Here is a 16387-nt window from a genome sequence, read left to right as displayed (position 1 = left end):
GCAAAAAGCACATTTTAGTGCGATTTTTGGACAAATTGAAACTAATGAAGTCTCAAGTGCTGGCAGTAAGTGGTGAAAATATCAAGTTGCTACTTGAACTTGTTGGGGAGCTACACAGTTTTAAAAGAACTCAGACATCAGGGTGGAACCTTAATTTTGAGGCCGTTTTTAATAAGTTTCGCAAAAATCACGATTTATCGCTATTTTAATGAAAACTTTCTCAGGTTGAGATCCACTCGTTCCCTGCTTGCAGTAAAAATTGTAAGTTACGACACCACTTAGTTTAGAAGTTACGAATTTTTCAAATAAAGCTCCCAGCTGTGCGCAAACTTTCATTTTCATACTGTTTTTTAGAATAGAGAGTTGGCAAAAATAAGATTTTAGCTCCATTTCTATAAAAAATCTCACAATTGTAGCCCCAACTATTGGCTATCAACTGTGAAAATTTCAAATGGTAATTTGTCTTAGTTTCAGACGTCAGATTTTTTGAAGAAAGCAGAAACCGGAGCAAAAACTCATTTCGGAACATTTGTGCTAAAGTTCAGCTTGGCCCACTTAAAGTGCAAAAATTAAAAGATTTATTGAGTTTCTGATATATTTTTATAAATGTCTAAAACATATCTAAGCCTTCTTTCTCTGGCTGGCTACTGTACGGAATAAATTATTAACATAACGTGCCTTAAATGTAATTAAATCATTCTTTCACTAGTAGAAACCCCCTTTATACATACATGCATCTAAAACTGTATTTTTTTGTAGAATATCGACACAAAAATAGTTTCAAAGTCCTTTTTGAGCACTACACTCTATGTACATATACACGAGTAAATCACATTATTAAGTAGTTAAACGGTACTTATTGGGAAAATATGGTTTATTGCACTAGTTTTTCGGAATTCAACTAATATATGCGGTTGGCAACAATTTGGACTAGAGTTTTACAGGTTTTCGGCATTTTCCACTCCTTCCTCACTGATGCCCTTAAACGTTAAATCATTGAGCTGAAATTTCCTCACAAAATCGTTCACAGTTTCTGAAGTGATTTCCGTTCCATCATCCATTGTGGCATATCGTCTGTTCGGAATATCGATGGCTACCAGCAGGGGAACCACATCATCTAAACCGATTAAATCTCTAAGAATATCCGTAGATTCGTTATCAGTGCCGATGAGGAATTGCAGAAAATTGTCCTCCTGGTCGCAACTGGAAAACAGACGATCTTCCGGAATGGCCGAGATGTTAATGTTGTTCATTTTGTAGTAGTTATTCGCTGCAGGCATCACAACAGATTCAGCAAACTGGATTTCAGTTTCCTCCGAGTCTGTAAATTTCAGTTAATCCAACAGGCAAAGTTATACCAGCAGGCAAAAACTCACCAACAAACAAAACGATGGCTGGGAAGTCATGGAGTTTGGTCAAGAATCGGTCGGTCAGAATGTTAACAGCTCGGGGCTTCCACGGAAAGTTCTACAATTCGAATAAGCAAAAAAGCTAAGAAGTAACTGGCAAACTTCACCTGAGCTAGAGGATCTTCCACAATCTCCGAGCGCGCATCCATGGTAATCACATGGCCGTTGCTGTCCAGTAGAAGAAGAGTTGGGATGCCTCGGATCCCATAAAGCTGCGCCAATTCAGCCCTTACCGATGCCTGTTGGAATGGTATGGAAAGCCATGGCATGGATTCTACATAGAGGCTGTAGGAATCGGCACTTCTACAAAAAATGAGTTTCTTTATTAGTGGTTGTTTCAAGTTTAACTGGAGGAATTGGTGAGTTTTCAGTTCAACTTTGATTGACATGGAAAAGCTTGTTTCAGAAAGTCTCAGTTTTTTCTGTTTGCAACGCAGAAAAACTGCTGAATCCTGTATTAGACAGCTTTTTTGCGATAAGCGCAAACAGAAAAATCGCGATATAAGTTGACCAAACTGAGTTTGACTTGGGAAATGCTGTTTTAAACAGTCTTCTTAAGATAACTCAAGTTTGAAATTTTCACTCTTTCGTTTTCTTTACGATATGACATGTTTGGCAATTTTATTTGCAGTTTTTATGTGTTGCGGACAGAAAAAAACGTGATTTAAATTTGAACCAGATTTTTTCCAATCTGAGTTTGGCATGAAAAATCGTGTTTTTCCGCGGATTTCTGTCATAAAAACAGAAAAATCGCAGTTTCCATTTTAACCAGAAACTGGCACAAACATAGTTTCACCTGGAAAATCCTGTTTAAAAGTAGTTTTATTATAAGTCAAGTTTGGGAAATTTGAACCGCGGTTTCCCTCTGTTGGATACAGAAAAATCGCGATTTAAATTTCAACCAAAAAATTCAGTTTGGGATCACAAATCCTGATTTAAACAGTTTTTTACGATAAGCCTTGGTTGAAAATTTTAATTGCGATTTTTCTGTCTTGCAAACACGAAAATCGGGATTAAAATTTGAATCCCAAAGTGAACCAAACTATTGAAATCAGGATTTAAAGCAGGAAGTCAAATTTGGGTGACTGAAAATTTCAATCGCGGTTTTTCTGCGTTGCATACAGAAAAACCGCTATTTAAATTTAATCGAAAAAATGATGAAATTGAGTTTGGGATCCGAAATCCTAATTCGCGGTGGTTTTTCTGTGTTAAAAACAGAAAAATCGCCATTTAAATTTCAAACAGAAAAGTAACAAAACTAAGTTTGACATGGGAAATTCTGCTTTAGATAGTCTCCTTGACAATAAGTCAAGTTTGAAGTTTTTAATTGAGGTTTTTCTGTGCTGGAAACAGAAAAATTGGGGTTTAACTTTGAAACAAAAAAATTGATTTAAGTGAGTTCGAGATCGGAAATCCTATTTTAAATAGTTTTCTTTACGATATGGCATGTTTGAAAATTTCAATTGCGGCTTTTCTGTGTCGGAAACAGAAAAAAAACGAAACAGAAAAATCGCGATTGTCACTTGAACCAGAAAATTGATCAAACTGAGCTTGACATAAAAGTCTTGTATTAAACAGCCTCCTTTACCTTAAGCGATGTTAGGAGTATTTAACCGCTCTTTTGTGTGATAAAAACAGAAACATCGCGATGTAACTTTGATGCAGAAATTTGATTAAACTGAGTTTGACAGGAAAGTCTTGTATTGAACAGTCTCCTTTACGAGCAATGTTTGGCAATTTCAACCGCTGTTTTCTGTGATGAAAACAGAAAAATCGCGATGTAAATTTGATGCTGAAACTTGTTGTAAAAGTCTCCTGACGATTAGCCAAATTTAGAAATGTAAATCGGGGTTTTTCTGCTTTGGAAACAGAAAAATCCTGTTTTAAACAGTATCCGTGACGATAAGCCAAATTTGGAAATGTAAATCCGGGATTTCCTGCTTTCGAAACAGAAAAATCGCGATTCAAATTTGATGCAGAAAATTGATTAAACTGGGTTTTACATGAAAGTCTTGTATTAAATAGTCTGCTTGACGAGAAACCAAAAGTGGAAATGAAAATCGGGGGCTTTTTGCTTTAGAAACAGAAAAATCGTGGGTGAAATTCGTAGGTACCAGAAAATTGATCCTACTGTGTTTGACATGAAAAAAAATTTTGTATCAAACAGCCTCATTTACGCAAAGCGATGTTTGGAAATTTCACCCTCGGTTTTCCGTGATAAAAACAGAAAAATCGCGATTTAAATTCAAAGCAGAATTTTATTTACACGAAATATTCCAATCTAAACAGCATCCTTGAGCCTCAGCTAAGTATGGAAATTTCCATCGCGGTTTTTCTGCGTTAAAATACTAAAAAAAGAATCAGAAAACAAGACAGTTATCATAAAAGTAGCCATAGTTTCAGAACAAAACCAGCCACAGTTTCACCCAGAGTTTCATTGGACGTTCAAAGCGCTGAAACTTCTGCTAAAAAATTCATGCTTAATGAGCTTTCGGCACGACGCCTAAAGTGACATTACTGGCGCCTGGCTTGGGGAATGGGGGGATGTAATGAGACTATTAGGACCCCTGTATCCATGGCGACGGGGCTCCATGTATGCCCATAATCCACAAGGGGGGTTTACACGTGAATAATTAGTGGCCGACACAAAAGAAAACCCACGACGTTTCAGGAAGATGAGCCGATATGCGGTTCATTATTAGATGAGAGGTTGGCGTACTTTGGAAGGTTTTTACTTGAAAATTTCATTCAGTAGCAAAACAGCAATGTTCTTGCCATAAATTGGTTGAGGCTCATTTCCTCTCGCCTAATGAGTCAATTTAATGAAAACCAGGCAGGAAAGGGCTTGGATTAATTAAGTGTAAAATATGGCTGCAGTCATTTGCATCCTGCCCCTTTACTGATTCCATAAATTGGCCACCAAGAGGTAGAGAGAGTGTGAGACACCAGCAATTCGATCAACTTCGTTGTGGAAGTTCTGGAAAAACCGACCTGGATTTACCCTGAACGGTTGCATTTCCAGGGCGGAATCAATTCGGGCAGCATCAGCGATTCGCCCTCATTATTCTATTGAATGCGTATTGCATATGGCGATATAACAGTCGGCAATAACTGGAATTTACTAAGCTGGATCATAGTGCAAACATCCATAGATTTTATTTTGACTGGATGTTGCCAAACTATGTGGATAATTGAGAAATACTGGCAGAGAGTGGAAACAGTGTCGGGGGATAATTGTTTCCTCATTTTCCATTGTTGTTTCCAGAACCTTCGCTGTGGTTCCAAGTCTTCGACTTGGTCCTTTTTTTTAACTTCGCAATTAAAAACGTCTGTTTAATTACGGAAATTGAGGTCGCAACTCCATCCATATATCATCCAGGCAATTTCCTCCTCTGCTGCCATTTGCCGCCTCAATAAATTGAGAGATAAAATATTTTATAGGATATTTCGTTGCTTTCTCACAGCTCAGGGCGATTCCTCTTTATCGCCGAGCCAGATGCCGCTTTTTCATCCCCTGGAATAGTTATGGGGGGCATTTGGGGATGGAATTGGTATAATATAATCTGGGCAAGCTGATTATATTGGCAGAGTTGGATTGGAGGAATCGATTTTTTTGCAACAAGGCAACAAAGCTGAATTGAACAAAATGTGTGAAAACCCTCGGTATCTAGGGATTTTTCCTGATCCGGCTGTTTTTCTTGTCTTTGTTCCTCGTAACATTCACTATCCATAATTTTCATTATTTTATTGGCTGCCTATTGCCTAAAACTGGATAAATTTGACCTAAAACCCCGCTTTCCCCAGTTGGCTAATGGACGAAGTGGAAAAACAACAACAAGCAAGTTCCCCAAATGTTTTCCCAATTTATTTACAACATGGAGCGCGTTAAGGCTCTTGAGGAAAATTTATTGCTGCGGCCGTTCCATGTATACGTCAGTGTGCTGTTCGGCAGAGAGGCAAATAAAAGGAAATTACTACACTTAGCCCGAAGTTTGTAGGGAAGTTTGCAGCTAAATGAGCGGAAGTTTAATTTCGTCCTCGCCTTGGCTAGTTGCAGTAAATGGCTTGCAAAGACAATGAGGGCTTAGTAATAGACTAAATGAATTCTCCGTTATATGATCTGGCCAATTTTGGCCCCAACTTTTCACTGTATTAAACCGGAGGATCCAGCTAATGGTTTAAGATGAAACTGGCTGGACGAGATGAAGTCCAAGAACCCACAAACGAGAAATAAAAGCTTTCCTGGCTAAAACATTGATTTTCCTGTGTTTTTATTTTTACTTTACTCCATATCAAAACCGTCGAGCCCATTTCAAGTTTGTGGGTAGTTTACGGGCGGCATAATATAAAACGCCCAGATAAGCCCGGCTTTTGTGCCAGGAAAGGCCTGATAATCTTCTGGATGCTAAAGCAGTATAAAGTTGTTATTGGGAAAAGAGGCGCCTGTCCTCATAAATTCTGCGGCAATTTAAAATGTATTTTTATTCTACATTGTTTCACTGCATGGTTTGCGAATGTGAATTATATTATTTGAATATCCGTGTGAATATAAATTTAAATACAAATATCTGTCTTATTCATCATGGTGAAGTTGGTGATTTTGAAAAACCCATCAATTTCTTGCAAGATTGTTTCCATTTTTTGCAAAAAAGGCTGATTTTCTGGGAAAAAGAGGGTTTGGTGTACTGTTTGCAAACATGTTCCTGCTGGTTTGCGCAAATATTTTTTTACGCGGTTACTGACAGTGCGCGGTTCAATGCGTTAAAGTTTTAAAAAATTCGCCGAATTTTTCCCTTTCTTTGCAAAAATTTTCCATTTGGTTTGAATGCGAATGAACAACCTTCTGTCGCTTTAGGGTTTTTTTCCTGTCCAATTGTCTAGTTCTTTGGGCAAAAATGCCATTTTAGCAGGATTTGGTAAAATGCGCTTATTGATGAATTGAGGAAAACTGCCGATTTTATCATATCAAATTCTTCTCTGTGGTCTTTATGCCAGTTTTTTACCAAACACTTTACCGGACAATGCGCGCTTCGTTCCGTTTAAATTTCGAAAATTAGCGGAGTTTACTTTTTTCTGGCAAAAAAATTACAATTTTCTGGGAAAAACTTCAATGTTTTGTAATATTTTACTGCCGAATTTGCGATTTTTAGGCCAACCTTTACCAACTAGTTTCGCTTCCGTTAAATTTCAAAAATTTGCAATATTTTGCCATTTCGGTGCAAAACATTGACGACTTTCCGAAAAAATTATGTTTCTCGCCATAATTTCTCGAGTTAAAAGTATTTTTTTAAGTGGAAACGGTCAAAGAACGGCAAACTCGTTCAAATGCTCTTATTAAAGCCTTTATTATTAAACAATGCTCACACTGAAGGCTTTTGAAGGGCACTTCCTTGGCTTATTTAGGGATCTTAGGCCTTAACGTCTTTCTTTTCTAAAATCAATCAGTCCATTGTTAATGGCTACATAAGAAGGAATGTGAATGATTTGCTGAATCTAAATTTGAAAAAAACGCAATTTTTTTAAATTTTTGCAAAAAAATGCCGGTGTTCTAATAGACAAAAATGTCTCTGTCATTTTCTAGTGTTTCTCTGGCCGGTTGTGCGAGCTTTAGGCCAACTTTTAGCCAAACAGTTTACCATGACAGTGCGCGCCTCGCACCGTCTAAATTTCCGAAATTTACGGGATTTTTTCATTTCTTTGCAAAAAAATTACGATTTTCTCCAAAAATGATGTCTGCTTTGCCGTTTTGTGCCATTTTCCGGCCAGTTGTGTGACTTCGAGTGCAAAAACGCGATATTTGAAGTTGGAAAACCGTCTGACGTTTGCTGTCAAGTCAAGCTGTCAGTAGTTGAAATGGCCTACTATAGTGAGGACAAATGTTGACATGACAAAAGGTTTGACCCCAGCGGGAAAAGGTAAGAAATTTACAAATATATACAGGATGAGTCAACATTAGGGTCACTTTCAAAAGAGGAATTTGGGATTGTTGAAACTTGCATCCCTTGAAGCTCCAAAATTTACTCATTTATTCGCACTTTGCATCCATTTTTTTCACCTCTTCACTCGATTGGTTCTTGCAAATCTTCCAAGCTTAACAAACAGGGCGTCCCAAAGCAACCTTGTGTAAGTTGAACGTACCAAAGCTCCTAGCTCGATAACAATCGCACAAATACAGCTCGGACTATGAAATTTCTGAAAATGCTCCCTCATATCTCCCCCTTGCAAGGCAATTGGAGCCTCAAGCCCCATATATTGGCAATTGCCCTCCGAGGTAAATCCACCCGTAAGCGCAGCACGCCCCCCAATTTAAACCTAAATACAAATTTCCATCGTGGGGTGTTATTCGAATACAGGGCGCGGCAGAGGAGATTAGGATTTCTCCTATAATTAGGCAGCCGGTTAATGTACCGGCATAGACCGGGATTAGCCGGAATATCATTAAATGGGGAAGGTTTACGTTGGAATCGATTTTTTCCCCAACTCTCAGAGTCAAGGAAGCAGTTGAATTTAACGAGGCCCCAGCCCGGTGACTTTGAGGCTAATTAACGTGTTTAATTTAATTAAAAATGAGGCCTTTTGCGCTGAAGAACCTCTAGAAATAAAAACGAAAGGAACGAGCCAAACTCATCAACATGGATATCAAGTTGGAAGCGCCAAACTAACGAAGCTGGAAGTTTCTTATTAAAGCAGTGCGATAACGAAAAAAACCTTTTGAGTGGCTGTAAAAGACTCACCTGTCACTGGACACGAAAATTACTTCAAAGTTTGGCTCCCGCTTCCTGATCAGTTTATACACGTCGGCCAAATGGGGAGTAAACGCCTTGCAAGGTGGACACTGAAGGCATCAAAAACCAAATTCATTAATAAATTGACAAAACCAGTGATTCATAAATTCCAGTTTGGGTTAAAAACCCACAATTTTCCTGCTAAAACTGCTCAACTTACCCAGTGAGCGGAAAAATAGAATCCTCTCACCCCATCCGGTAAGTCGCTGTAGCGAATGTCCCCCTGTATGCAATTCGGGTGGTCTTGGTAGTAAATCCTTCCGGCCTGCAGCACCACGTCTTTCAGCACCTGAAACGGTGTTTTATTAGGTGTTTTTTTAGGGAAAAAATGGTTTTTACCTCGTCAACCGGTCGCGGCCGCCACGGAAAATTGGTACCATTCGGATCCTCAGCCAGTCTTTCATGGGCGGAAACGCTCACAGTCGAACCATCCTTGTCGAGAAGCACCAAAGTTGGCACTCCCGACTTAATGCGGTATCGCCTGCTTAGTCTCGTCTGGAATATGAAATACGGGAAATTGAATCGTCCTCTACAGTCAGAATCACCCGTTTCTAATTCAAACCGCGTAAAAGTCTCATAATATGAAAGAGAGTAAATGCGCTCCACCAGTCAATATAAATGTTTCTCTTGATGTCTGCTTATTGCTGTTTACTTAAGCGGCGAACTTCTTTCTTTAGCTGAAATGTTTGGTATATTTGTGGAGGCTAACAAGGCGCGCTCGCACCATGGAGGCAGAAAATCCTCTTTATCTCAACAGGCAATTTCTTCAAGAAAAATGGGTTTCGGCGCAAACTTTCAGTAGGCGCAAGTTCAGGAAAACCCAATTGCTTCAACTGTAAACTTTCCAAGCTTTTCCCGTTTTCACCTCGATGGTTTTTTACACTTCAGCTCCGGCCGGGACTACCAGATGATACATAAACTAAACATTCATTAACTACTGCCAGCCGATAAACAGTCCGCATAGTTTTAAATCTGAAATAAACTGGTACTGCGGTTAAGCGCAAAAAAACTGGATTTAAGCGCAAACTATTCAGGTTTTTCTGCTTAGAAAGGCCAGGAAACCAAGTTTTTATGGTCATTAGTCTGATTTTTATTAGCTGCCTAATTTTAGATGCAAAAACACACCACAAAGTTGTGCCGAGCCCTTCGGGCACGACACTGGTTTTAACTCAAAATCACCGAGTTCAGCGATTTTCCACTTTTTCCTCCAACCATCAGGTAATTGTTGACAACAAGCCTTTCCTTTTAGCAAACAGAACGGAAACGTTTTGAAATGCGTGAAACGAAATCCGTTCTTTCTCCCGTTCTGATTGATTCGAAGAAAAAATCAATTTGCTGCTGAGAACTCGAAAAGGAAACTCGCCTTCGCAAAAATCCATCAGCCAAATTTGCTTTTGAATTGTTTTTGCCCCAGTTTCTCATTTAATCCCCGTGTTTTGTTGGAGTTTTCCCTAAACAATCCTGAGTAAAACACGGAAATGCGAATGTTTCCTGATTGTCCAACTACTAAAGTGACACCATCTACATTGAAGCTTGAAGGTAGAAAGCAAATCAGCGTCTCCATTAATAAAGGAGCACACGCTCCTGATGGAAATGGCTAATGGAGAAACACTGAAATGAGCCCGGAAAAGTAAAAACTGGGGTAATTTTGAGACCTTAATAATAAATTGCGAAGCTTGCGATGTGTCCAGGAGGCATTGAGCATTAATTTTCCGGCCTGGAAAGCTTTTTGGAAAGTTTATATCAGTCAACTCTTAATGGATAGCAGTGCAGAATTTCCGGCAAATTTTGCTTTAAGTGAGCCAAAAAACCCCAACAGAACCATAAAGCTTCATTGGCCCATAAACCGAAACTGGCGCCATAAATCCTCGCTTGTTCCTTTTAGTGTGTTTTTTAGGTTTCCGATAGGCAAGAGGGCCTGAATGTTTGCTCTAAACGACCCATCGTTCTAAATGTGTTTATCGACTTTCAGCAAGCTGCGATCTGGAATTTTGTCCAAGAATTACCTTTAAGTTGATTTCACTGAACGGCATAGCGAACCAAGGCAGCCCCAATAGGCTCTCCTTATGGCTGAGCTCGAAATCTCCATAGTTATCGTTGTGAGCCCACATCACCACTTGAATCACCTCAATTCGCTTCTCCACGTCGCCATTCACACTACCCGAATTGAGTTTTTCGTATAAGTCGCGCAGTTTTTTCAAAAAATCGTCACTTTGCGTGCTGATGTTGGCAAAACTGAAGTAAATCCCGGTGATGTGAACGCTTTTGAGCACGTCCAGAGTTGCACAGGTGTTGAAGTCGTTCGAGTTGTTGGCGGAGTCGCATTTCATCAGTTTCTGTCCGAAGAGTCGGTCATGCCATTTGGTTTTTTCGTTCATTTTGCTTGAACTTTTGAGGACCTGAAATGGACAGTGATTTAAATTAATGCACTAAACCTGGGCAAATGGAAGGAGCACTTAATGTGTCTTTCGTTTGCTTCGGAACTAGCGAGAAGTTTACTCTAAATTATTAAGTAGGACGCGACGACAAGGCAGGCGAAGAGAAGCAGTTTTGCATAAAATAATAAAACAATCAATTGCAACGCTGTTCTTGCCTTGTTTAGCAAACGTAAATCACCGAAAGCGCATTGACTGCATCTTCTGCTCCGCCTACTACATATTTCCCCTGCATCTCACATCCGGTACTCAGGCATTTGTTTTCAAATGTTGAACCCAAACCAGCTCAAGTTTACCGTAAATACCTCAAGCAATTTGTATAGTTAATTTTGTGGCACGCAAGTCAATAACAACAGAAAGTCAAGCTTTACTGAATCCGAGCTTTTTTCGAATAGAAAAAATTGTCGGAGTTCTGCCGACGACGGCCCAAAAACCCAAAACACAGCAGTTATTCCGAAGTTTCTCAATAAAGTTGACTCGTTTTGGAAACAGGGATTTTGTTTACAGACTCTCTAATGCTATAAAACGCAATTCGATATTGGCAATTTTTTTTTAAACTCGCTCCAAACTGAATTATTTTAAGCGGCGAAGGTAGCAGAATCGAACGTAGCATGCACAGGCGATCAAGCGTCGCTCATAGACCCCAATGTGCGGGAGGAAGACAACCGATGCACGCCTACGTTCCTGAATGGATAAATCGGTTTTATTTATTTGCTTAATTTATTCATATTAGTCGAATTGGAGTGTTCGCTTCCAAGATTGGAGATGCTTCGAATCACGATTTTAGCGAAAAACTCCACAAATTACAATGGCTTTATAGACAATGTATTTAGTGAGTTTTTCGGATTTTTAGACTGTCGTGAAACACGAATTTCTTCCTGACGTTTCGCAAGCACAACTGACGTGCATCTTCACCTCTGAAATGATGTAAAATGTCACTTTCGTCCTTGCTTCAGTTGCAAAATATTTACTTTTGTGCTACAAATTTTTTGTTTTATATGCGGAAAATATGAAATGCAAAGATTTTCACCCGCTGTTGGCAAACATGAATTTGTTCTTTTAGATCTGGGTTAAAAGTTGCTGGTCTCAGGTGCAAATTCGGAATTTTCCGGGAAAAACCTTCGTTTCATAAAGCGTTTCATCTGAACCAGGAGAATGATAATGCATTTGTATTATTTGTCACTCTTTTGAATCACACTGTATTTTCCATTATGGAAATAGTCAAACTTCCGCTCTGGTGGCGATGGAGAGAAAAATCAAAGTAGGAAAAAATACTGTTGATGAGCTTCCTAATACTGTAACTGAGTTTTCCTGAATTGTGAAACTCTGGCTACTTGAAAGCTTGAAAACTTGAAAACTCCTAAGAAGTTTTCAACATTGGATACTTACAAGGAACACGGGAAACAATTCACTTTAAACCAATCGTCCCCTTAATGGCCACATTCCATCCTTCTGCGACTGGAACTCCTCAGGAAGACATTCCAACGGGAGAAACACACTGAAAATTTTAATTTCAACATCGAATTAGTCGCGTGTCGGTTTGTCGGTTCCACGAAAACCAGCCATAGCGACGTTTCGAGCACGACTGCCGTCATAGTGAAGGCGTCGAAACCGAAACTTAGGCAGCAGGAGTTTGGACGATTGGACTCCTGCAGGCTTTCGCGAGCAATCGCAAGTTTCGCCACTGATTCAGTGGAGTTTCCTTTTCGATTCGGTTCAGTTTTGACAGTTTAAAGCGGGATCTTGAAAGGGTTTTTCCACGAGAGTGTTTTCGGTTTTTGATGTGCAGTTTTGCGAGCACATTCCTTTGCGATTTTTGCTTTGGTTTTCCGGCTCAAGTCAATTTTAAATCATCTACAGGGTGGCCCTCAACTAATGGGACAAAACTCATTGATAAAAAAAGGCGTTTCAGACAAATTTGCCTTATCCGAATGTTCGTAGTTTCCCAGATAGAGGGTACCAAAGTGTAAATAAGAGTACTTTGCTACCGCTGGCGTGCGGCTTTGCCGCCTCAAGTTTAACATCCTGCAATTCCTGCTTCGTGTTTTTCTGTTTCTTTCATGCAGGCGTTTTCCTTGGTGTCTGTTTACCGCCCAGCAGACCCATCAACTTAATTGAACGTGCATTGCCTACAAAAGTCTCTACCACTAACAAACAATGTTCCTCGTATGTCGTTACGTTTTACTTACGTAAATAACTGCCACCGGCGCTTTCAAAGCTGCATTTTTCGTTTTCCTCGGAGCAACTTCTTTGGCTAATTGCAGCTTGATAATCAGCTAATGTTTTATTGCACAGAAATTTTACATGCATTCAGTCGCTTTCGTAAGCGCCTTTAAAGGTTCTATGGGTGTTTTTCTTGTAATGGAATTTCCATTTAGCGCCAAAGAAAAATCGCTAAACTTCCCGGAGCGCAATTTAATTAAAAATGTGACCATCTTTCCTTCTAGGGGGCCTCCAGCCTGCTTGACTTTCAAATCAGGTACGGTCGGGCGGAGGGTTAAGGGATTTATTGAGGTTGAGTAAGCAAAATTGCATTTTTATTCCGAACTAAACCGCACTAAATTCTGGTGGGTTTTGCAATTTTATCAATTTCATAGTATCACAATTCATTGTTAGGTTTTAATCTGTTTGAGTGTCTTTTCTCGACTGTAGTGTCCTAAAGGCCCAACTATTTTCGCTGAAACAAACAACATTTTTATTAAAACAATCCCAATTTTTCGTGTGTAAGCGGTTTGGTGCGAGCGAGAAAACGTGTTGCAACCCCTGCAGCCGATTCGAACCCAACCAAACACAGACGCAATATATTTTAAGTTTTTGGACAGGAAATCAATGGAAAACGCCATGTAAAATGGGTAGCGAATCGGGGAAAGCTGCACCTACAAGGGCGCATCGAAAAGTATTTATAAAGCTCGATTTGCATTGTGAGTTTGCCAGTTTTTGATTGGATTGACAAAATTGATTGATTCGATCCTTAAAAATTTGAAAAGCTTCAAACTTCTATGTTTTTTATTTGTATTTGCCATGTTATAGGAGCAAGTTATGAAAACAGTTGGTATGTGAAAACTAAATTTTTATATTAAGTAACTTTTAAACCGGTTTTTTATTCGAATGAGTTTAAAAGTGCCATTTTTCGATCAGAAGCGATGATCATACAGAAGCACTTTTCTTTACTGTTCATTTGTTTTACTTTTACGCACGGACTTTTACGCACATGTGCGCAAAAGAGAGTGTGACAAATTGAACCTGTCCATGTCATTATATTTTTTGAAGCATTTTCATTAAAAAGAAACCGATATGCTTTGTTACTGAATTACGTAGGTTTATTGACAACTATTAATTATCATTTCAAGTTTACTTACAAATTCTAACTTATAACTTTGTTACAAGTTCAGTCTGAAAGTCGTTCATTTTTCTATTATCTCATTCTATTTTTCTGCGCTCGCCGAAATTGCCACAAACAAAACGCGATTTTTTTATATAGCGCAAATTTCATGCAAAATATATAACTTATACAAACACCTGAACCTTGAATTTTCAACACTCATTGTTTCACTTTTATTTGCCTACAAAAGTACACTTTTGAAAAATTACAGAAAACGTCAAACTTGACAATTTCAAAAATGGCATTGCCGTCAAATTTTAAATATGAAGTTGACGTATGTTATTTTTGGCTATTTTGATTTATTATAACTTATGATTCGTGTTATGTCCTTTATTCGAATAAAAAATAGTGTCTTCTATTGAAGTCGCATTATAGTTGATTGTTAGTTTATAGTCGATTCCTTATCGATGGCGCACTCTCTAAAAAGGCCATTTAGTTCTCTCTGAAATGATGTAAAAATGCGCGTTCTTGCACCTTTTGCTTCCGAGAAATGAGCAAAAACGAGACGGAAAACATGAAATTTTGGGCTAATCTTGCACCTAAATGTCTGATATTGAAATTTCGCTTTCTGGGTCAAAACTGCCCGAATTTCTTCACTCATGTTGTTATGAAGCTACTTTTGAATCGCGAGGTTAATCATATCTTTGCAGCTGATGGTCTGAAAAATCTAACATCCTGTATAATTGAGGTCATGTTGCAACGCGCGAAAACATTTTTACCGTTGAAATGCAAAGGGAAAATCAGGTTTTCCAATTTTATAAGCAAAAAGTCACAGTGTGGCTGGAGTGGCTTGATGTCTTTGCTTCAAGCAATTTACGGGTGAACGGCAAGAACGACCACCACAATTAAGAATTTAACGCTTTCTAAACAATCTCCTATCATTGACTCCTACTTAGTCCACTATTTTTTGAAAAATTGGCAACACTTCCTCAAATTTTCTAAGCGCACTGAAAAATCAGACAGCAATTTTCATTCCAGTCATTTTTATGTTTCCTCCAAACTCTTTGAGAAAGTTTTTTTGCCCTTGTCCAAAGCTCCACTCTGCTTGTATGCTTACCCAAAGATCTGGAATTCCTTAAAAGAAATTATAAACCTCAGCTTTCGATGCTCGATCAGCTCAGATTCGCAATTCTCGGGTGCAAACGAGCAGTTTTGTCGCAAAACCTGAGCAAAAAATTTCGGAAGATCGCCAGAAAACGACCCAAAAAACTATACAAATCAGGATTTCTAAGCAATAGCTCTGAAAACCTCACAAGAAATCCTTGATTGATCAATGCTGATTGGAAGATCGCCAGAAAACCACCCAAAAATCTCAGAAAATCAGGATTATAAAGCAATTGCCCTAAAAACCTGACAAGAAATCCTTGACTGATTAATGCTGCTGATGCAAACGAATTCTTTCTTGATTGAAAATGGATCGAAAATGTCGCGTTTCTGTTCAAGTTTTCTGTTAAGATTTGCGACTTTTGTCTCTCGATGGAGTGAAAAATATAAAAGTTCTATCAAATTATAGCTTTTCCCATTTCCACTTTCTATCGATTTGGCACAAAGGCCAAATTTGTCTAGTTACATCTGCCATCTATGTTTAATATTGGCAACTAAGGTGTAGGATTTCTCCTGGTATTAGACAAAAGTTAATATGACCGTGTGGCCTAATGGATAAGGCGTCGGACTTCGGATCCGAAGATTGCAGGTTCGAGTCCTGTCACGGTCGCATACTCTTTTTGCCTTTATTTAATAAATTTTGTTAAATCTGTCCATCCTAGTTGCGGTTGATTTTAGTAAAATTTTCGTTTTCTTTCATTTTACGCGAACGGAAACCGCCGAAAAAATTGATATGCCATGAAATCCACTTTAGGCTTGACGTTTTGGCGAATTCCATGGAAAATCAAAGTTTAGTTGAAAAGAAAATTTTAATTAAATTCTCCTTTTTGCCATAATACTGCCAATGTGCCCACTTCCTTAAAACAGTTTTGTTTTTGCTGTTCTTATTACTTAGTGTGCCATTTATGTATCTTTTTTACATTTTTAATATCAATTTGCAAGAGAAATTGTTCGACTTTAGCCCAATTAATATGGTTAAGAACGTGCAAAAATTCTAGGAATGGAAAACTCACTGGAACGGGGAGCGCAATGAGCAAAAATCGAAGAATTTGCCATTTTTTTGGATCTCACTTATGCGTCCGATACAAGACGAGAATGAATTTTTCAACAATTTGTTAACACGATTTAACATGTAATTAGTCAGATGTTTCATCGACAATTATTCAAACAATCAAAACGTGACCGGGTTTTTTAAGCATTTTTGCCCCAATTGGGCCCGAGCCCAGGCATTCGACATCAGACATCAAACAATCGACAGATAAATAGAATTAG

The 16387-nt window shown here is 38.7% G+C and overlaps 1 protein-coding gene and 1 non-coding gene across 3 annotated transcripts; one reads left to right on the top strand and one right to left on the bottom strand.

Moving 5' to 3' along the window:
* Positions 1-585: 585 nt before the first annotated feature.
* On the bottom strand, positions 586-13304 carry LOC109543894 (nucleoredoxin). Of its 2 annotated transcripts, XM_048665921.1 has the most exons (9): positions 12819-13304; positions 12610-12758; positions 10201-10593; positions 8534-8689; positions 8355-8483; positions 8144-8244; positions 1517-1712; positions 1377-1467; positions 586-1321 (listed from the first exon to the last, which is right to left on the bottom strand). In XM_048665921.1, the coding sequence occupies exons 3-9, from the start codon at positions 10570-10572 to the stop codon at positions 939-941; spliced, it is 1428 nt and encodes a 475-aa protein (XP_048521878.1). In that variant the 5' UTR covers positions 10573-10593; positions 12610-12758; positions 12819-13304; the 3' UTR covers positions 586-938. The 2 variants fall into 2 exon arrangements, with proteins under 2 accessions (XP_048521878.1, XP_019769380.2); XM_019913821.2 differs by lacking the exons at positions 12610-12758; positions 12819-13304 and adding an exon at positions 12019-12315.
* A 2348-nt stretch (positions 13305-15652) lies between these two features.
* Trnar-ucg lies at positions 15653-15725 on the top strand. Its single transcript has one exon. It is a non-coding gene; the product is annotated as a tRNA-Arg (tRNA).
* Positions 15726-16387: the final 662 nt, after the last annotated feature.

The sequence above is a fragment of the Dendroctonus ponderosae genome, unplaced genomic scaffold (genome assembly GCF_020466585.1).
Source record: "Dendroctonus ponderosae isolate FM_Combo_2020 unplaced genomic scaffold, Dpon_F_20191213v2 Dpon_F_20191213_4, whole genome shotgun sequence".
Classification (NCBI taxonomy): Eukaryota; Metazoa; Arthropoda; class Insecta; order Coleoptera; family Curculionidae; genus Dendroctonus; species Dendroctonus ponderosae.
The sequence above is the reverse complement of the archived record's forward strand: the minus strand, read 5'-3'. Positions and strand labels throughout refer to the sequence as shown.

Bases quoted from the DNA above. Each gene is read 5' to 3' on its own strand.
- LOC109543894 (XM_048665921.1), bottom strand. From the start codon at position 10,572: ATGAACGAAAAAACCAAATGGCATGACCGACTCTTCGGACAGAAACTG. The intron at 8,690-10,200 runs GTAATTCTTGGA...TTCATATTCCAG, and splicing joins TCAGTGAAATCAACTTAAAG to ACGAGACTAAGCAGGCGATA. The intron at 1,468-1,516 runs GTGAAGTTTGCC...TTCGAATTGTAG, and splicing joins TGGAAGATCCTCTAGCTCAG to AACTTTCCGTGGAAGCCCCG.